At 45.4% G+C, this 22,491-nt stretch overlaps 1 protein-coding gene across 1 annotated transcript in view; it reads left to right on the top strand.

The window, feature by feature from the left end:
* Positions 1-22,491, top strand: part of LOC307146692 (uncharacterized protein) — a gene marked incomplete at its 3' end in the record, with an annotated part of 42,819 nt that overhangs the window by 5,577 nt on the left and 14,751 nt on the right. The window contains exons 6-8 of the mRNA XM_079850902.1: positions 12-98; positions 394-489; positions 715-3,018. Of these exons, the coding sequence (XP_079707028.1) occupies positions 12-98; positions 394-489; positions 715-3,018 (2,487 nt within the window). The remainder of the gene's footprint in view (positions 1-11; positions 99-393; positions 490-714; positions 3,019-22,491) is intronic.

Raw genomic sequence — 22,491 nt, 5'->3', positions numbered from 1 at the left:
ATATTTTTCAGATGTAAGGAACACAAACACTACCTATACTACTGTCACTCCGAAGACAATGTTAACCACAGAAACCACAGCGATGGACATTACAACTGGTAATGAAATGTGCTAATTTTCCATCTGCAGGATTTATTACATGACAAGATCCATCTTAAGCATGTGTGTCTGCATATAAAGAAGTTAAAAAATAAAAACTTAAAATGTGCAGTTAGAGGTCTCTTCTGTTTATGACTTCTGTTTATGATTTGCTATTAGTAAGCAAATAATACATATACATATGTGTGTGTGTGTGTGTGTGTGTGTGTGTGTGTGTGTGTTTTCTTAATGTCTGAGTAATTGTATATTGTTTTAATATTATCAATTGTATAATTTTTTTTTTTTTTTTCCCAGATATTGAGCACAATACCACTTTCTATACTACTATCATAATGGAGACCACTTCAACCATAACAACTACATTTATAGATACTACAAAAATGGACACTGGTAATTTAATGTGTTATCTGAAAATTATGTTTTTTGTTTTTAATGACCAGATCAGATCTGTAATGAGTTGCATGTATATAAGTTATACAGTTTGTGAAACACGGATTCCCAAATATGATATAATATATATATATTTGTGAAATAGCAGATGAAATTATGAATAAATTAAAATGTTTAAAACATTTTCCAGTTTAAATGTATAAATATATTTACTGCCCCTTACAGAAAAAGTGGATACAACACTGAAAATGGAAACCACACAAACAGAAAGTAAGGCTATGGAGACTACAACTCCAGAAAGTACCACAACCGAGAACACAACAGCAGAAAGCATCTTAACTGAGACCACAACATTGGGCACCACAATAAAAGAAAGTACGACCACAGACAAAACAACTCCGGACAGTACAACAGCCGAAACCACATCAGCAGAAAGCACCACAACTGTGGGTACCACAACAACAGAGGGCACCACAACCGAGACCACAAAAGCAGAAAGCACCACCCCTGAGGCCACAAATGTGGTTACTACAACAACAGAAAGCACCACATCAACAGACGGTCCCACAAGCGAGACAAAAACAACAGAAAGTATCACAACTGAGACTACAACAGCCGATACCACAACAACAGAAAGCACCACAACTGTCAGTGTCACGGGAAAAGAAAGTTCCACAAGCCAGACCACAACAGCAGAAAGCACTACAACAACAGAAAGTATGACCACAGGCACAACAACTCCTGAAAATATCAAAACTGAGACCACAACAACAGAAAGCACCACAGGTGAGACCACAACAGCAGAAATTACAACCACAGGCACAACATTTCCAGAACGTACAACTGCTGAGACCACAACAGCAGAGAGCACCACAATTGTGGATAGCACAACTGCAGAAAGAACCACCCCTGAGACCACAACTGTAGGAACTACAACAACAGAAAGTACGACCACAAGTACAACAACTCCAGGAAGTACAACAGCCGAGACCGCAAAAGTAGAGAGCACCACAACTCTGAGTACCACAACAGCGGAAAGTACCACAAGCGAGATCACAAAAGCAGAAAGCACCACAACTGTGGAAACCACAACAGTGGAAAGTACCACAAGTGAGATCACAACAGCACAAAGCACCACCCCAGAGACCAAAACTACAACAGAAAGTACCAGAGCAACAGAAAGTATGACTACAGGCACAACAACTCCTGAAAGTACCACAACTGAGACCACAACAGGAGAAATCACCACACCTGAGACCACAACTGTAGGTACTACTACAACAGAAAGTACCACAGCAACAGAAAGTACCACAAGCGAGACCACAACAACAGAAAGTACAACAACAGAAAGTACGACTACAGGCACAACAACTCCTGAAAGTACCACAACTGAGACCACAACAGTAGAAAGCACCACACCTGAGACCACAACTGTAGTGGCTACTACAACAACAGAAAGCACTAAAACAGAAAGTTCGACTACATTCACAACAACTCCTGAAAGTACCACAACTGAGACCACAACTGTAGGTAATACCACACCAGAAAGTACCACAGCAACAGAAAGTACCACAACTGAGACCACAACACCGGACATCACAACAACAGAAAGTACAACCACAGCCACAACAACTCCTGAAAGTACCACAACTGAGACCACAACAGGAGAAATCACCACACCTGAGACCACAACTGTGGTGGCTACTACAACAACAGAAAGCACTACAAAAGAAAGTACAACCACAGCCACAACAACTCCTGAAAGTACCACAACTGAGACCACAACACCGGACATCACAACAGAAAGTACAACCACAGCCACAACAACGCCTGAAAGTACCAAAACTGAGACCACAACAGTAGAAAGTACCACACCTGAGACCACAACTGTGGTGGCTACTACAACAACAGAAAGCACCACAGGAACAGAAAGTACAACAACAGAAAGTATGACTACAGGCACAACAACTCCTGAAAGTACCACAACTGAGACCACAACAGTAGAAAGCACCACACCTGAGACCACAACTGTGGTGGCTACTACAACAACAGAAAGCACTACAAAAGAAAGTACAACCACAGCCACAACAACTCCTGAAAGTACCACAACTGAGACCACAACACCGGACATCACAACAGAAAGTACAACCACAGCCACAACAACGCCTGAAAGTACCAAAACTGAGACCACAACAGTAGAAAGTAGCACACCTGAGACCACAACTGTGGTGGCTACTACAACAACAGAAAGCACCACAGGAACAGAAAGTACAACAACAGAAAGTATGACTACAGGCACAACAACTCCTGAAAGTACCACAACTGAGACCACAACAGTAGAAAGCACCACACCTGAGACCACAACTGTGGTGGCTACTACAACAACAGAAAGCAATACAACAGAAAGTACGACTACAGGCACAACAACTTCTGAAAGTACCACAACTGAGACCACAACAGTAAAAAGCACCACACCTGAGACCACAACTGTGGTGGCTACTACAACAACAGAAAGCACTACAAAAGAAAGTAAGACTACAGGCACAACAACTCCTGAAAGTACCACAACTGAGTCCACAACAGTAGAAAGCACCACACCTGAGACCACAACTGTGGTGGCTACTACAACAACAGAAAGCACTACAAAAGAAAGTACAACCACAGCCACAACAACTCCTGAAAGTACCACAACTGAGACCACAACACCGGACATCACAACAGAAAGTACAACCACAGCCACAACAACGCCTGAAAGTACCAAAACTGAGACCACAACAGTAGAAAGTACCACACCTGAGACCACAACTGTGGTGGCTACTACAACAACAGAAAGCACCACAGGAACAGAAAGTACAACAACAGAAAGTATGACTACAGGCACAACAACTCCTGAAAGTACCACAACTGAGACCACAACAGTAGAAAGCACCACACCTGAGACCACAACTGTGGTGGCTACTACAACAACAGAAAGCAATACAACAGAAAGTACGACTACAGGCACAACAACTTCTGAAAGTACCACAACTGAGACCACAACAGTAAAAAGCACCACACCTGAGACCACAACTGTGGTGGCTACTACAACAACAGAAAGCACTACAAAAGAAAGTACGACTACAGGCACAACAACTCCTGAAAGTACCACAACTGAGACCACAACACCGGACACCACAACGACAGAAAGTACAACCACAGCCACAACAACTCCTGAAAGTACCACAACTGAGACCACAACAGTAGAAAGCACCACACCTGAGACCACAACTGTGGTGGCTACTACAAAAACAGAAAGCGCTACAACAGAAAGTACGACTACAGGCACAACAATTCCTGAAAGTACCACAACTGAGACCACAACAGTAGAAAGCACCACACCTGTGACCACAACTGTGGTGGCTACTACAACAACAGAAAGCACTACAACAGAAAGTACGACTACAGGCACAACAACTCCTGAAAGTAACACAACTGAGACCACAACACTGGACACCACAACGACAGAAAGTACAACCACAGCCACAATAACTCCTGAAAGTACCACAACTGAGACCACAACACCGGACATCACAACAACAGAAAGTACAACCACAGCCACAACAACTCCTGAAAGTACCACAACTGAGACCACAACAGTAGAAAACACCACACCTGAGACCACAACTGTGGTGGCTACTACCACAACAGAAAGCACTACAACAGAAAGTACAACTACAGGCACAACAACTCCTGAAAGTACCACAACTGGGACCACAACACCGGGCATCACAACAACAGAAAGTACAAGCACAGCGACAACAACTCCTGAAAGTACCACAACTGAGACCACAACAGTAGAAAGCACCACACCTGAGACCACAACTGTGGTGGCTACTACAACAACAGAAAGCACTACAACAGAAAGTACGACTACAGGCACAACAACTCCTGAAAGTACCACAACTGAGACCACAACAGTAGAAAGCACCACACCTGAGACCAAACCTGTGGTGGCTACTACAACAACAGAAAGCACCACACCTGAGACCAAACCTGTGGTGGCTACTACAACAACAGAAAGCACCACACCTGAGACCAAACCTGTGGTGGCTACTACAACAACAGAAAGCACTACAACAGAAAGTACGACTACAGGCACAACAACTCCTGAAAGTACCACAGCTGAGACCACAACACTGGACATCACAACAGAAAGTACAACCACAGCCACAACAACTCCTGAAAGTACCACAACTGAGACCACAACAGTAGAAAGTACCACACCTGAGACCACAACTGTGGTGGCTACTACAACAACAGAAAGTACGACTACAGGCACAACAACTCCTGAAAGTACCACAACTGAGACCACAACACCGGACACCACAACAACAGAAAGTACAACCACATCAACAACAACTCCTGAAAGTACCACAACTGAGACCACAACAGTAGAAAGAACCACACCTGATACCAAACCTGTGGTGGCTACTACAACAACAGAAAGCACCACAGCAACAGAAAGCACTACAACAGAAAGTACGACTACAGGCACAACAACTCCTGAAAGTACCACAACTGAGACCACAACAGTAGAAAGCACCACACCTGAGACCACAACTGTAGTGGCTACTACAACAACAGAAAGCACTACAACAGAAAGTATGACTACATTCATAACAACTCCTGAAAGTACCACAACTGAGACCACAACAGTAGAAAGTACCACACCTGAGATCAAACCTGTGGTGGCTACTACGACAACAGAAAGCACCACAGCATCAAAAAGCACTACAACAGAAAGTACGACTACAGGCACAACAACTCCTGAAAGTACCACAACTGAGACCACAACACCGGACATCACAACAGAAAGTACAACCACAGCCACAACAACTCCTGAAAGTACCACAACTGAGACCACAACAGTAGAAAGTACCACACCTGAGACCACAATTGTGGTGGCTACTACAACAACAGAAAGCAGCACAGCAACAGAAAGTACAACAACAGAAAGTACGACTACAGGCACAACAACTCCTGAAAGTACCACAACTAAGATCACAACAGTAGAAAGCACCACACCTGAGACCACAACTTTGGTGGCTACTACAACAACAGAAAGCACTACAACAGAAAGTACGACTACAGGCACAACAACTCCTGAAAGTACCACAACTGAGACCACAACAGTAGAAAGCACCACACCTGAGACCACAACTGTGGTGGCTACTACAACAACAGAAAGCACTACAACAGAAAGTACGACTACAGGCACAACAACTACTGAAAGTACCACAACTGAGACCACAACAGTAGAAAGCACCACACCTGAGACCACAACTGTGGTGGCTACTACAACAACAGAAAGTACGACTATGGGCACAACAACTCCTGAAAGTACCACAACTGAGTCCACAACAGTAGAAAGCACCACACCTGAGACCACAACTGTGGTGGCTACAACAACAACAGAAAGCACTACAACAGAAAGTACGACTACAGGCACAACAACTCCTGAAAGTACCACAACTGAGACCACAACAGTAGAAAGCACCACACCTGAGACCAAACCTGTGGTGGCTACTACAACAACAGAAAGCACCACACCTGAGACCAAACCTGTGGTGGCTACTACAACAACAGAAAGCACCACACCTGAGACCAAACCTGTGGTGGCTACTACAACAACAGAAAGCACTACAACAGAAAGTACGACTACAGGCACAACAACTCCTGAAAGTACCACAGCTGAGACCACAACATTGGACATCACAACAGAAAGTACAACCACAGCCACAACAACTCCTGAAAGTACCACAACTGAGACCACAACAGTAGAAAGTACCACACCTGAGACCACAACTGTGGTGGCTACTACAACAACAGAAAGCACCACAGCAACAGAAAGTACAACAGCAGAAAGTACGACTACAGGCACAACAACTCCTGAAAGTACCACAACTGAGACCACAACACCGGACACCACAACAACAGAAAGTACATCCACATCAACAACAACTCCTGAAAGTACCACAACTGAGACCACAACAGTAGAAAGAACCACACCTGATACCAAACCTGTGGTGGCTACTACAACAACAGAAAGCACCACAGCAACAGAAAGCACTACAACAGAAAGTACGACTACAGGCACAACAACTCCTGAAAGTACCACAACTGAGACCACAACAGTAGAAAGCACCACACCTGAGACCACAACTGTAGTGGCTACTACAACAACAGAAAGCACTACAACAGAAAGTATAACTACATTCATAACAACTCCTGAAAGTACCACAACTGAGACCACAACAGTAGAAAGTACCACACCTGAGATCAAACCTGTGGTGGCTACTACGACAACAGAAAGCACCACAGCATCAAAAAGCACTACAACAGAAAGTACGACTACAGGCACAACAACTCCTGAAAGTACCACAACTGAGACCACAACAGTAGAAAGCACAACACCTGAGACCACAACTGTAGTGGCTACTACAACAACAGAAAGTACTACAACAGAAAGTACGACTACAGGCACAACAACTCCTGAAAGTACCACAACTGAGAACACAACACCGGACATCACAACAACAGAAAGTACAACCACAGCCACAACAACTCCTGAAAGTACCACAACTGAGACCACAACAGTAGAAAGCACCACACCTGAGACCACAACTGTGGTGGCTATTACAACAACAGAAAGCACCACAGCAACAGAAAGTACGACTACACGCACAACAACTCCTGAAAGTACCACAACTGAGACCACAACACCCGAAATAACAACAGAAAGTACAACCACAGCCACAACAACTCCTGAAAGTACCACAACTGAGACCACAACAGTAGAAAGCACCACACCTGTGACCACAGCTGTGGTGGCTACTACAACAACAGAAAGCACCACAGCAACAGAAAGTACAACAACAGAAAGTACGACTACAGGCACAACAACTCCTGAAAGTACCACAACTGAGACCACAACGGTAGAAAGCACCAAACCTGAGACCACAACTGTGGTGGCTACAACAACAACAGAAAGCACTACAACAGAAAGTACGACTACAGGCACAACAACTCCTGAAAGTACCACAACTGAGACCACAACGCCGGACACCACAAAAACAGAAAGTACAACCACAGCCACAACAACTCCTGAAAGTACCACAACTGAGACCACAACAGTAGAAAGTACCACACCTGAGACCACAACTGTGGTGGCTACTACAACAACAGAAATCAGCACAGCAACAGAAAGTACAACAACAGAAAGTACGATTACAGGCACAACAACTCCTGAAATTACCACAACTAAGACCACAACAGTAGAAAGCACCACACCTGAGACCACAACTTTGGTGGCTACTACAACAACAGAAAGCACTACAACAGAAAGTACGACTACAGGCACAACAACTCCTGAAAGTACCACAACTGAGACCACAACAGTAGAAAGCACCACACCTGAGACCACAACTGTGGTGGCTACTACAACAACAGAAAGTACGACTACGGGCACAACAACTCCTGAAAGTACCACAAATGAGTCCACAACAGTAGAAAGCACCACACCTGAGACCTCAACTGTGGTGGCTACTACAACAACAGAAAGCACTACAACAGAAAGTACGACTACAGGCACAACAACTCCTGAAAGTACCACAACTAAGACCACAACACCGGACATCACAACAGAAAGTACAACCACAGCCACAACAACTCTTGAAAGTATCACAACTGAGACCACAACAGTAGAAAGTACCACACCTGAGACCACTTTTGTGGTGGCTACTACAACAACAGAAAGCAGCACAGCAACAGAAAGTACAACAACAGAAAGTATGACTACAGGCACAACAATTCCTGAAAGTACCACAACTAAGATCACAACAGTAGAAAGCACCACACCTGAGACAACAACTTTGGTGGCTACTACAACAACAGAAAGCACTACAACAGAAAGTACGACTACAGGCACAACAACTCCTGAAAGTACCACAACTGAGACCACAACACCGGACATCACAACAGAAAGTACAACCACAGCCACAACAACTCCTGAAAGTACCACAACTGAGACCACAACAGTAGAAAGTACCACACCTGAGACCACAACTGTGGTGGCTACTACAACAACAGAAATCAGCACAGCAACAGAAAGTACAACAACAGAAAGTACGATTACAGGCACAACAACTCCTGAAAGTACCACAACTAAGACCACAACAGTAGAAAGCACCACACCTGAGACCACAACTTTGGTGGCTACTACAACAACAGAAAGCACTACAACAGAAAGTATGACTACAGGCACAACAACTCCTGAAAGTACCACAACTGAGACCACAACAGTAGAAAACACCACACCTGAGACCACAACTGTGGTGGCTACTACAACAACAGAAAGTACGACTACGGGCACAACAACTCCTGAAAGTACCACAACTGAGTCCACAACAGTAGAAAGCACCACACCTGAGACCTCAACTGTGGTGGCTACTACAACAACAGAAAGCACTACAACAGAAAGTACGACTACAGGCACAACAACTCCTGAAAGTACCACAACTGAGACCACAACACCGGACATCACAACAGAAAGTACAACCACAGCCACAACAACTCCTGAAAGTACCACAACTGAGACCACAACAGTAGAAAGTACCACACCTGAGACCACAATTGTGGTGGCTACTACAACAACAGAAAGCAGCACAGCAACAGAAAGTACAACAACAGAAAGTACGACTACAGACACAACAACTCCTGAAAGTACCACAACTAAGATCACAACAGTAGAAAGCACCACACCTGAGACCACAACTTTGGTGGCTACTACAACAACAGAAATCACTACAACAGAAAGTACGACAACAGGCACAACAACTCCTGAAAGTACCACAACTGAGACCACAACAGTAGAAAGCACCACACCTGAGACCACAACTGTGGTGGCTACTACAACAACAGAAAGCACTACAACAGAAAGTACGATTACAGGCACAACAACTACTGAAAGTACCACATCTGAGACCACAACAGTAGAAAGCACCACACCTGAGACCACAACTGTGGTGGCTACTACAACAACAGAAAGTACGACTATGGGCACAACAACTCCTGAAAGTACCACAACTGAGTCCACAACAGTAGAAAGCACCACACCTGAGACCACAACTGTGGTGGCTACTACAACAACAACAGAAAGCACTACAACAGAAAGTACAACTACAGGCACAACAACTCCTGAAAGTACCACAACTGAGACCACAACACCGGACATCATAACAGAAAGTACAACCACAGCCACAACAACTCCTGAAAGTACCACAACTGAGACCACAACAGTAGAAAGTACCACACCTGAGACCACAACTGTGGTGGCTACTACAACAACAGAAATCAGCACAGCAACAGAAAGTACAACAACAGAAAGTACGATTACAGGCACAACAACTCCTGAAAGTACCACAGCTAAGACCACAACAGTAGAAAGCACCACACCTGAGACCACAACTGTGGTGGCTACTACAACAACAGAAAGCACAACAACAGAAAGTACGACTACAGTCACAACAACTCCTGAAAGTACCACAACTGAGACCACAACACCGGACATCACAACAGAAAGTACAACCACAGCCACAACAACTCCTGAAAGTACCACAACTGAGACCACAACAGTAGAAAGTACCACACATGAGACCACAATTGTGGTGGCTACTACAACAACAGAAAGCAGCACAGCAACAGAAAGTACAACAACAGAAAGTACGACTACAGGCACAACAACTCCTGAAAGTACCACAACTAAGATCACAACAGTAGAAAGCACCACACCTGAGACCACAACTTTGGTGGCTACTACAACAACAGAAAGCACTACAACAGAAAGTACGACTACAGGCAGAACAACTCCTGAAAGTACCACAACTGAGACCACAACAGTAGAAAGCACCACACCTGAGACCACAACTGTGGTGGCTACTACAACAACAGAAAGCACTACAACAGAAAGTACGACTACAGGCACAACAACTCCTGAAAGTACCACAACTGAGACCACAACACCGGACATCACAACAACAGAAAGTACAACCACAGCCACAACAACTCCTGAAAGTACCACACCTGAGACCACAACTGTGGTGGCTACTACAACAACAGAAAGCACAACAGCAACAGAAAGTACAACAACAGAAAGTACGACTACAGGCACAACAACTCCTGAAAGCACCACAACTGAGACCACAACGCCGGACACCACAACGACAGAAAGTACAACCACAGCCACAACAACTCCTGAAAGTACCACAACTGAGACCACAACAGTAGAAAGCACCACACCTGAGACCACAACTGTGGTGGCTACTACAACAACAGAAAGCACTACAACAGAAAGTACGACTACAGGCACAACAACTCCTGAAAGTACCACAACTGAGACCACAACAGTAGAAAGCACCACACCTGAGACCACAACTCTGGTGTCTACTACAACAACAGAAAGTATGACTACAGCCACAACAACTCCTGAAAGTACCACAACTGAGACCACAACAGTAGAAAGCACCACACCTGAGACCACAACTGTGGTGGCTACTACAACAACAGAAAGCACTACAACAGAAAGTACGACTACAGGCACAACAACTACTGAAAGTACCACAACTGAGACCACAACAGTAGAAAGCACCACACCTGAGACCACAACTGTGGTGGCTACTACAACAACAGAAAGTACGACTATGGGCACAACAACTCCTGAAAGTACCACAACTGAGTCCACAACAGTAGAAAGCACCACACCTGAGACCACAACTGTGGTGGCTACTACAACAACAGAAAGCACTACAACAGAAAGTACAACTACAGGCACAACAACTCCTGAAAGTACCACAACTGAGACCACAACACCGGACATCATAACAGAAAGTACAACCACAGCCACAACAACTCCTGAAAGTACCACAACTGAGACCACAACAGTAGAAAGTACCACACCTGAGACCACAACTGTGGTGGCTACTACAACAACAGAAATCAGCACAGCAACAGAAAGTACAACAACAGAAAGTACGATTACAGGCACAACAACTCCTGAAAGTACCACAGCTAAGACCACAACAGTAGAAAGCACCACACCTGAGACCACAACTTTGGTGGCTACTACAACAACAGAAAGCACTACAAAAGAAAGTATGACTACAGGCACAACAACTCCTGAAATTACCACAACTGAGACCACAACAGTAGAAAGCACCACACCTGAGACCACAACTGTGGTGGCTACTACAACAACAGAAAGCACAACAACAGAAAGCACAACAACAGAAAGTACGACTACAGTCACAACAACTCCTGAAAGTACCACAACTGAGACCACAACACCTGACATCACAACAGAAAGTACAACCACAGCCACAACAACTCCTGAAAGTACCACAACTGAGACCACAACAGTAGAAAGTACCACACCTGAGACCACAATTGTGGTGGCTACTACAACAACAGAAAGCAGCACAGCAACAGAAAGTACAACAACAGAAAGTATGACTACAGGCACAACAACTCCTGGAAGTACCACAACTAAGATCACAACAGTAGAAAGCACCACACCTGAGACCACAACTTTGGTGGCTACTACAACAATAGAAAGCACTACAACAGAAAGTACGACTACAGGCAGAACAACTCCTGAAAGTACCACAACTGAGACCACAACAGTAGAAAGCACCACACCTGAGACCACAACTGTGGTGGCTACTACAACAACAGAAAGCACTACAACAGAAAGTACAACTACAGGCACAACAACTACTGAAAGTACCACAACTGAGACCACAACAGTAGAAAGCACCACACCTGAGACCACAACTGTGGTGGCTACTACAACAACAGAAAGTATGACTATGGGCACAACAACTCCTGAAAGTACCACAACTGAGTCCACAACAGTAGAAAGCACCACACCTGAGACCACAACTGTGGTGGCTACTACAACAACAGAAAGCACTACAACAGAAAGTACGACTACAGGCACAACAACTCCTGAAAGTACCACAACTGAGACCACAACACCGGACATCACAACAACAGAAAGTACAACCACAGCCACAACAACTCCTGAAAGTACCACAGCTGAGACCACAACAGTAGAAAGTACCACACCTGAGACCACAACTGTGGTGGCTACTACAACAACAGAAAGCACAACAGCAACAGAAAGTACAACAACAGAAAGTACGACTACAGGCACAACAACTCCTGAAAGCACCACAACTGAGACCACAACGCCGGACACCACAACGACAGAAAGTACAACCACAGCCACAACAACTCCTGAAAGTACCACAACTGAGACCACAACAGTAGAAAGCACCACACCTGAGACCACAACTGTGGTGGCTACTACAACAACAGAAAGCACTACAACAGAAAGTACGACTACAGGCACAACAACTCCTGAAAGTACCACAACTGAGACCACAACAGTAGAAAGCACCACACCTGAGACCACAACTCTGGTGGCTACTACAACAACAGAAAGTATGACTACAGCCACAACAACTCCTGAAAGTACCACAACTGAGACCACAACAGTAGAAAGCACCACACCTGAGACCACAACTGTGGTGGCTACTACAACAACAGAAAGCACTACAACAGAAAGTACGACTACAGGCACAACAACTCCTGAAAGTACCACAACTGAGACCACAACAGTAGAAAGCACCACACCTGAGACCACAACTGTGGTGGCTACTACAACAACAGAAAGCACTACAACAGAAAGTACGACTACAGGCATAACAACTCCTGAAAGTACCACAACTGAGACCACAACACCGGACATCACAACAACAGAAAGTACAACCACAGCCACAACAACTCCTGAAAGTACCACAGCTGAGACCACAACAGTAGAAAGTACCATACCTGAGACCACAACTGTGGTGGCTACTACAACAATAGAAAGCACCACAGCAACAGAAAGTACAACAACAGAAAGTACGACTACAGGCACAACAACTCCTGAAAGCACCACAACTGAGACCACAACGCCGGACACCACAACGACAGAAAGTACAACCACAGCCACAACAACTCCTGAAAGTACCACATCTGAGACCACAACAGTAGAAAGCACCACACCTGAGACCACAACTGTGGTGGCTACTACAACAACAGAAAGCACTACAACAGAAAGTACGACTACAGGCACAACAACTCCTGAAAATACCACAACTGAGACCACAACAGTAGAAAGTACCACACCTGAGACCACAACTCTGGTGGCTACTACAACAACAGAAAGCACTACAACAGAAAGTACGACTACAGCCACAACAACTCTTGAAAGTACCACAACTGAGACCACAACAGTAGAAAGCACCACACCTGAGACCACAACTGTGGTGGCTACTACAACAACAGAAAGCACTACAACAGAAAGTACGACTACAGGCACAACAACTCCTGAAAGTACCACAACTGAGACCACAACAGTAGAAAGCACCACACCCGAGACCACAACTGTGGTGGCTACTACAACAACAGAAAGTACGACTACAGGCACAACAACTCCTGAAAGTACCACAACTGAGACCACAACAGTAGAAAGCACCACACCTGAGACCACAACTCTAGTGGCTACTACAACAACAGAAAGCACTACAAAAGAAAGTACGACTACAGGCACAACAACTCCTGAAAGTACCACAACTGAGACCACGACAGTAGAAAGCACCACACCTGAGACCACAACTGTGGTGGCTACTACAACAACAGAAAGTACGACTACGGGCACTACAACTCCTGAAAGTACCACAACTGAGTCCACAACAGTAGAAAGCACCACACCTGAGACCACAACTGTGGTGGCTACTACAACAACAGAAAGCACTACAACAGAAAGTACGACTACAGGCACAACAACTTCTGAAAGTACCACAACTGAGACCACAACAGTAGAAAGCACCACACCTGTGACCACATCTGTGGTGGCTACTACAATAACAGAAAGCACCACAGCAACAGAAAGTACAACAACAGAAAGTACGACTACAGGCACAACAACTCCTGAAAGTACCACAACTGGGACCACAACACCAGACACCACAACAACAGAAAGTACAACCACAGCCACAACAACTCCTGAAAGTACCACAACAGTAGAAAGCACCACACCTGAGACCACAACTGTAGTGGCTACTACAAAAACAGAAAGTACGACTACAGGCACAACAACTCCTGAAAGTACCACAACTGAGTTCACAACAGTAGAAAGCACCACACCCGAGACCACAACTGTGGTGGCTACTACAACAACAGAAAGTACGACTACAGGCACAACAGCTCCTGAAAGTACCACAACTGAGACCACAACAGTAGAAAGCACCACACCTGAGACCACAACTCTAGTGGCTACTACAACAACAGAAAGCACTACAACAGAAAGTACGACTACAGGCACAACAACTCCTGAAAGTACCACAACTGAGACCACGACAGTAGAAAGCACCACACCTGAGACCACAACTGTGGTGGCTACTACAACAACAGAAAGCACTACAACAGAAAGTACGACTACAGGCACAACAACTCCTGAAAGTACCACAACTGAGACCACAACAGTAGAAAGCACCACACCTGTGACCACATCTGTGGTGGCTACTACAATAACAGAAAGCACCACAGCAACAGAAAGTACAACAACAGAAAGTACGACTACAGGCACAACAACTCCTGAAAGTACCACAACTGAGTCCACAACAGTAGAAAGTACCACACCTGAGACCACAACTCTGGTGGCTACTACAACAACAGAAAGCACTACAACAGAAAGTACGACTACAGCCACAACAACTCTTGAAAGTACCACAACTGAGACCACAACAGTAGAAAGCACCACACCTGAGACCACAACTGTGGTGGCTACTACAACAACAGAAAGCACTACAACAGAAAGTACGACTACAGGCACAACAACTCCTGAAAGTACCACAACTGAGACCACAACAGTAGAAAGCACCACACCTGAGACCACAACTGTGGTGGCTACTACAACAACACAAAGCACCACAGCAACAGAAAGTACAACAACAGAAAGTACGACTACAGGCACAACAATTCCTGAAAGTACCACAACTGGGACCACAACACCAGACACCACAACAACAGAAAGTACAACCACAGCCACAACAACTCCTGAAAGTACCACAACAGTAGAAAGCACCACACCTGAGACCACAACTGTAGTGGCTACTACAAAAACAGAAAGTACGACTACAGGCACAACAACTCCTGAAAGTACCACAACTGAGTTCACAACAGTAGAAAGCACCACACCCGAGACCACAACTGTGGTGGCTACTACAACAACAGAAAGTACGACTACAGGCACAACAACTCCTGAAAGTACCACAACTGAGACCACAACAGTAGAAAGCACCACACCTGAGACCACAACTCTAGTGGCTACTACAACAACAGAAAGCACTACAAAAGAAAGTACGACTACAGGCACAACAACTCCTGAAAGTACCACAACTGAGACCACGACAGTAGAAAGCACCACACCTGAGACCACAACTGTGGTGGCTACTACAACAACAGAAAGTACGACTACGGGCACTACAACTCCTGAAAGTACCACAACTGAGTCCACAACAGTAGAAAGCACCACACCTGAGACCACAACTGTGGTGGCTACTACAACAACAGAAAGCACTACAACAGAAAGTACGACTACAGGCACAACAACTCCTGAAAGTACCACAACTGAGACCACAACAGTAGAAAGCACCACACCTGTGACCACGTCTGTGGTGGCTACTACAATAACAGAAAGCACCACAGCAACAGAAAGTACAACAACAGAAAGTACGACTACAGGCACAACAACTCCTGAAAGCACCACAACTGAGACCACAACGCCGGACACCACAACGACAGAAAGTACAACCACAGCCACAACAACTCCTGAAAGTACCACAACTGAGACCACAACAGTAGAAAGCACCACACCTGAGACCACAACTGTGGTGGCTACTACAACAACAGAAAGCACTACAACAGAAAGTACGACTACAGGCACAACAACTCCTGAAAGTACCACAACTGAGACCACAACAGTAGAAAGTACCACACCTGAGACCACAACTGTGGTGGCTACTACAACAACAGATATCAGCACAGCAACAGAAAGTACAACAACAGAAAGTATGACTACAGGCACAACAACTCCTGAAAGTACCACAACTAAGACCACAACAGTAGAAAGCACCACACCTGAGACCACAACTTTGGTGGCTACTACAACAACAGAAAGCACTACAACAGAAAGTACGACTACAGGCACAACAACTCCTGAAAGTACCACAACTAAGACCACAACAGTAGAAAGCACCACACCTGAGACCACAACTTTGGTGGCTACTACAACAACAGAAAGCACTACAACAGAAAGTACGACTACAGGCACAACAACTCCTGAAAGTACCACAACTGAGACCACAACAGTAGAAAGCACCACACCTGAGACCACAACTGTGGTGGCTACTACAACAACAGAAAGCACTACAACAGAAAGTACGACTACAGCCACAACAACTACTGAAAGTACCACAACTGAGACCACAACAGTAGAAAGCACCACACCTGAGACGACAACTGTGGTGGCTACTACAACAACAGAAAGTACGACTACAGGCACAACAACTCCTGAAAGTACCACAACTGAGACCACAACACCGGACATCACAACAACAGAAAGTACAACCACAGCCACAACAACTCCTGAAAGTACCACAGCTGAGACCACAACAGTAGAAAGTACCACACCTGAGACCACAACTGTGGTGGCTACTACAACAACAGAAAGCACCACAGCAACAGAAAGTACAACAATAGAAAGTACGACTACAGGCACAACAACTCCTGAAAGCACCACAACTGAGACCACAACGCCGGACACGACAACGACAGAAAGTACAACCACAGCCACAACAATTCCTGAAAGTACCACAACTGAGACCACAACAGTAGAAAGCACCACACCTGTGACCACATCTGTGGTGGCTACTACAATAACAGAAAGCACCACAGCAACAGAAAGTGCAACAACAGAAAGTACGACTACAGGCACAACAACTCCTGAAAGTACCACAACTGGGACCACAACACCAGACACCACAACAACAGAAAGTACAACCACAGCCACAACAACTCATGAAAGTACCACAACAGACACCACAACAGTAGAAAGCACCACACCTGAGACCACAACTGTGGTGGCTACTACAACAACAGAAAGCAGCACAGCAGCAGAAAGTACAACAACAGAAAGTACGACTACAGGCACACCAACTCCTGAAAGTACCACAACTGAGACCACAACAGTAGAAAGCACCACACCTGAGACCACAACTGTGGTGGCTACTACAACAACAGAAAGTACGACTACAGGCACAACAACTCCTGAAAGTACCACAACTGAGACCACAACAGTAGAAAACACCACACCTGAGACCACAACTCTAGTGGCTACTACAACAACAGAAAGCACTACAACAGAAAGTACGACTACAGGCACAACAACTCCTGAAAGTACCACATCTGAGACCACGACAGTAGAAAGCACCACACCTGAGACCACAACTGTGGTGGCTTCTACAACAACAGAAAGTACGACTACGGGCACAACAACTCCTGAAAGTACCACAACTGAGACCACAACAGTAGAAAGCACCACACCTGAGACCACAACTGTGGTGGCTACTACAACAACAGAAAGTACGACTACAGGCACAACAACTCCTGAAAGTACCACAACTGAGTTCACAACAGTAGAAAGCACCACACCCGAGACCACAACTGTGGTGGCTACTACAACAACAGAAAGTACGACTACAGGCACAACAACTCCTGAAAGTACCACAACTGAGACCACAACAGTAGAAAGCACCACACCTGAGACCACAACTCTAGTGGCTACTACAACAACAGAAAGCACTACAAAAGAAAGTACGACTACAGGCACAACAACTCCTGAAAGTACCACAACTGAGACCACGACAGTAGAAAGCACCACACCTGAGACCACAACTGTGGTGGCTACTACAACAACAGAAAGTACGACTACGGGCACTACAACTCCTGAAAGTACCACAACTGAGTCCACAACAGTAGAAAGCACCACACCTGAGACCACAACTGTGGTGGCTACTACAACAACAGAAAGCACTACAACAGAAAGTACGACTACAGGCACAACAACTCCTGAAAGTACCACAACTGAGACCACAACAGTAGAAAGCACCACACCTGTGACCACGTCTGTGGTGGCTACTACAATAACAGAAAGCACCACAGCAACAGAAAGTACAACAACAGAAAGTACGACTACAGGCACAACAACTCCTGAAAGCACCACAACTGAGACCACAACGCCGGACACCACAACGACAGAAAGTACAACCACAGCCACAACAACTCCTGAAAGTACCACAACTGAGACCACAACAGTAGAAAGCACCACACCTGAGACCACAACTGTGGTGGCTACTACAACAACAGAAAGCACTACAACAGAAAGTACGACTACAGGCACAACAACTCCTGAAAGTACCACAACTGAGACCACAACAGTAGAAAGCACCACACCTGAGACCACAACTCTGGTGGCTACTACAACAACAGAAAGTACAACCACAGCCACAACAACTCCTGAAAGTACCACAACTGAGACCACAACAGTAGAAAGCACCACACCTGAGACCACAACTGTGGTGGCTACTACAACAACAGAAAGCACTACAACAGAAAGTACGACTACAGGCACAACAACTCCTGAAAGTACCACAACTGAGACCACAACAGTAGAAAGTACCACACCTGAGACCACAACTGTGGTGGCTACTACAACAACAGATATCAGCACAGCAACAGAAAGTACAACAACAGAAAGTATGACTACAGGCACAACAACTCCTGAAAGTACCACAACTAAGACCACAACAGTAGAAAGCACCACACCTGAGACCACAACTTTGGTGGCTACTACAACAACAGAAAGCACTACAACAGAAAGTACGACTACAGGCACAACAACTCCTGAAAGTACCACAACTAAGACCACAACAGTAGAAAGCACCACACCTGAGACCACAACTTTGGTGGCTACTACAACAACAGAAAGCACTACAACAGAAAGTACGACTACAGGCACAACAACTCCTGAAAGTACCACAACTGAGACCACAACAGTAGAAAGCACCACACCTGAGACCACAACTGTGGTGGCTACTACAACAACAGAAAGCACTACAACAGAAAGTACGACTACAGCCACAACAACTACTGAAAGTACCACAACTGAGACCACAACAGTAGAAAGCACCACACCTGAGACGACAACTGTGGTGGCTACTACAACAACAGAAAGTACGACTACAGGCACAACAACTCCTGAAAGTACCACAACTGAGACCACAACACCGGACATCACAACAACAGAAAGTACAACCACAGCCACAACAACTCCTGAAAGTACCACAGCTGAGACCACAACAGTAGAAAGTACCACACCTGAGACCACAACTGTGGTGGCTACTACAACAACAGAAAGCACCACAGCAACAGAAAGTACAACAATAGAAAGTACGACTACAGGCACAACAACTCCTGAAAGCACCACAACTGAGACCACAACGCCGGACACGACAACGACAGAAAGTACAACCACAGCCACAACAATTCCTGAAAGTACCACAACTGAGACCACAACAGTAGAAAGCACCACACCTGTGACCACATCTGTGGTGGCTACTACAATAACAGAAAGCACCACAGCAACAGAAAGTGCAACAACAGAAAGTACGACTACAGGCACAACAACTCCTGAAAGTACCACAACTGGGACCACAACACCAGACACCACAACAACAGAAAGTACAACCACAGCCACAACAACTCATGAAAGTACCACAACAGACACCACAACAGTAGAAAGCACCACACCTGAGACCACAACTGTGGTGGCTACTACAACAACAGAAAGCAGCACAGCAGCAGAAAGTACAACAACAGAAAGTACGACTACAGGCACACCAACTCCTGAAAGTACCACAACTGAGACCACAACAGTAGAAAGCACCACACCTGAGACCACAACTGTGGTGGCTACTACAACAACAGAAAGTACGACTACAGGCACAACAACTCCTGAAAGTACCACAACTGAGACCACAACAGTAGAAAACACCACACCTGAGACCACAACTCTAGTGGCTACTACAACAACAGAAAGCACTACAACAGAAAGTACGACTACAGGCACAACAACTCCTGAAAGTACCACATCTGAGACCACGACAGTAGAAAGCACCACACCTGAGACCACAACTGTGGTGGCTTCTACAACAACAGAAAGTACGACTACGGGCACAACAACTCCTGAAAGTACCACAACTGAGACCACAACAGTAGAAAGCACCACACCTGAGACCACAACTGTGGTGGCTACTACAACAACAGAAAGTACGACTACAGGCACAACAACTCCTGAAAGTACCACAACTGAGACCACAACAGTAGAAAGCACCACACCTGAGACCACAACTGTGGTGGCTTCTACAACAACAGAAAGTACGACTACGGGCACAACAACTCCTGAAAGTACCACAACTGAGACCACAAGAGTAGAAAGCACCACACCTGAGACCACAACTGTGGTGGCTTCTACAACAACAGAAAGTACGACTACGGGCACAACAACTCCTGAAAGTACCACAACTGAGACCACAACAGTAGAAAGCACCACACCTGAGACCACAACTGTGGTGGCTACTAAAACAACAGAAAGTACGACTACGGGCACAACAACTCCTGAAAGTACCACATCTGAGACTACGACCGTAGAAAGCACCACACCTGAGACCACAACTGTGGTGGCTACTACAACAACAGAAAGTACGACTACAGGCACAACAACTCCTGAAAGTACCACAACTGAGTTCACAACAGTAGAAAGCACCACACCCGAGACCACAACTGTGGTGGCTACTACAACAACAGAAAGTACGACTACAGGCACAACAACTCCTGAAAGTACCACAACTGAGACCACAACAGTAGAAAGCACCACACCTGAGACCACAACTCTAGTGGCTACTACAACAACAGAAAGCACTACAACAGAAAGTACGACTACAGGCACAACAACTCCTGAAAGTACCACATCTGAGACCACAACAGTAGAAAGCACCACACCTGAGACCACAACCGTGGTGGCTACTACAACAACAGAAAGCACTACAACAGAAAGTATGACTACAGGCACAACAACTCCTGAAAGTACCACAACTGAGACCACAACACCGGACATCACAACAGAAAGTACAACCACAGCCACAACAACTCCTGAAAGTACCACAACTGAGACCACAACAGTAGAGAGTACCACACCTGAGACCACAACTGTGGTGGCTACTACAACAACAGAAATCAGCACAGCAACAGAAAGTACAACAACAGAAAGTACGACTACAGGCACAACAACTCCTGAAAGTACCACAACTAAGACCACAACAGTAGAAAGCACCACACCTGAGACCACAACTTTGGTGGCTACTACAACAACAGAAAGCACTACAACAGAAAGTACGACTACAGGCACAACAACTCCTGAAAGTACCACAACTAAGACCACAACAGTAGAAAGCACCACACCTGAGACCACAACTGTGGTGGCTACTACAACAACAGAAAGCACTACAACAGAAAGTACGACTACAGGCACAACAACTACTGAAAGTACCACAACTGAGACCACAACAGTAGAAAGCACCACACCTGCGACCACAACTGTGGTGGCTACTACAACAACAGAAAGTACGACTATGGGCACAACAACTCCTGAAAGTACCACAACTGAGTCCACAACAGTAGAAAGCACCACACCTGAGACCACAACTGTGGTGGCTACTACAACAACAGAAAGCACTACAACAG

The sequence above is a fragment of the Squalius cephalus genome (genome assembly GCF_949319135.1).
Source record: "Squalius cephalus genome assembly, chromosome: 19".
Classification (NCBI taxonomy): domain Eukaryota; kingdom Metazoa; phylum Chordata; class Actinopteri; order Cypriniformes; family Leuciscidae; genus Squalius; species Squalius cephalus.
Note: the sequence above shows the minus strand (reverse complement) of the source record. Positions and strands in the feature narration are given on the sequence as shown.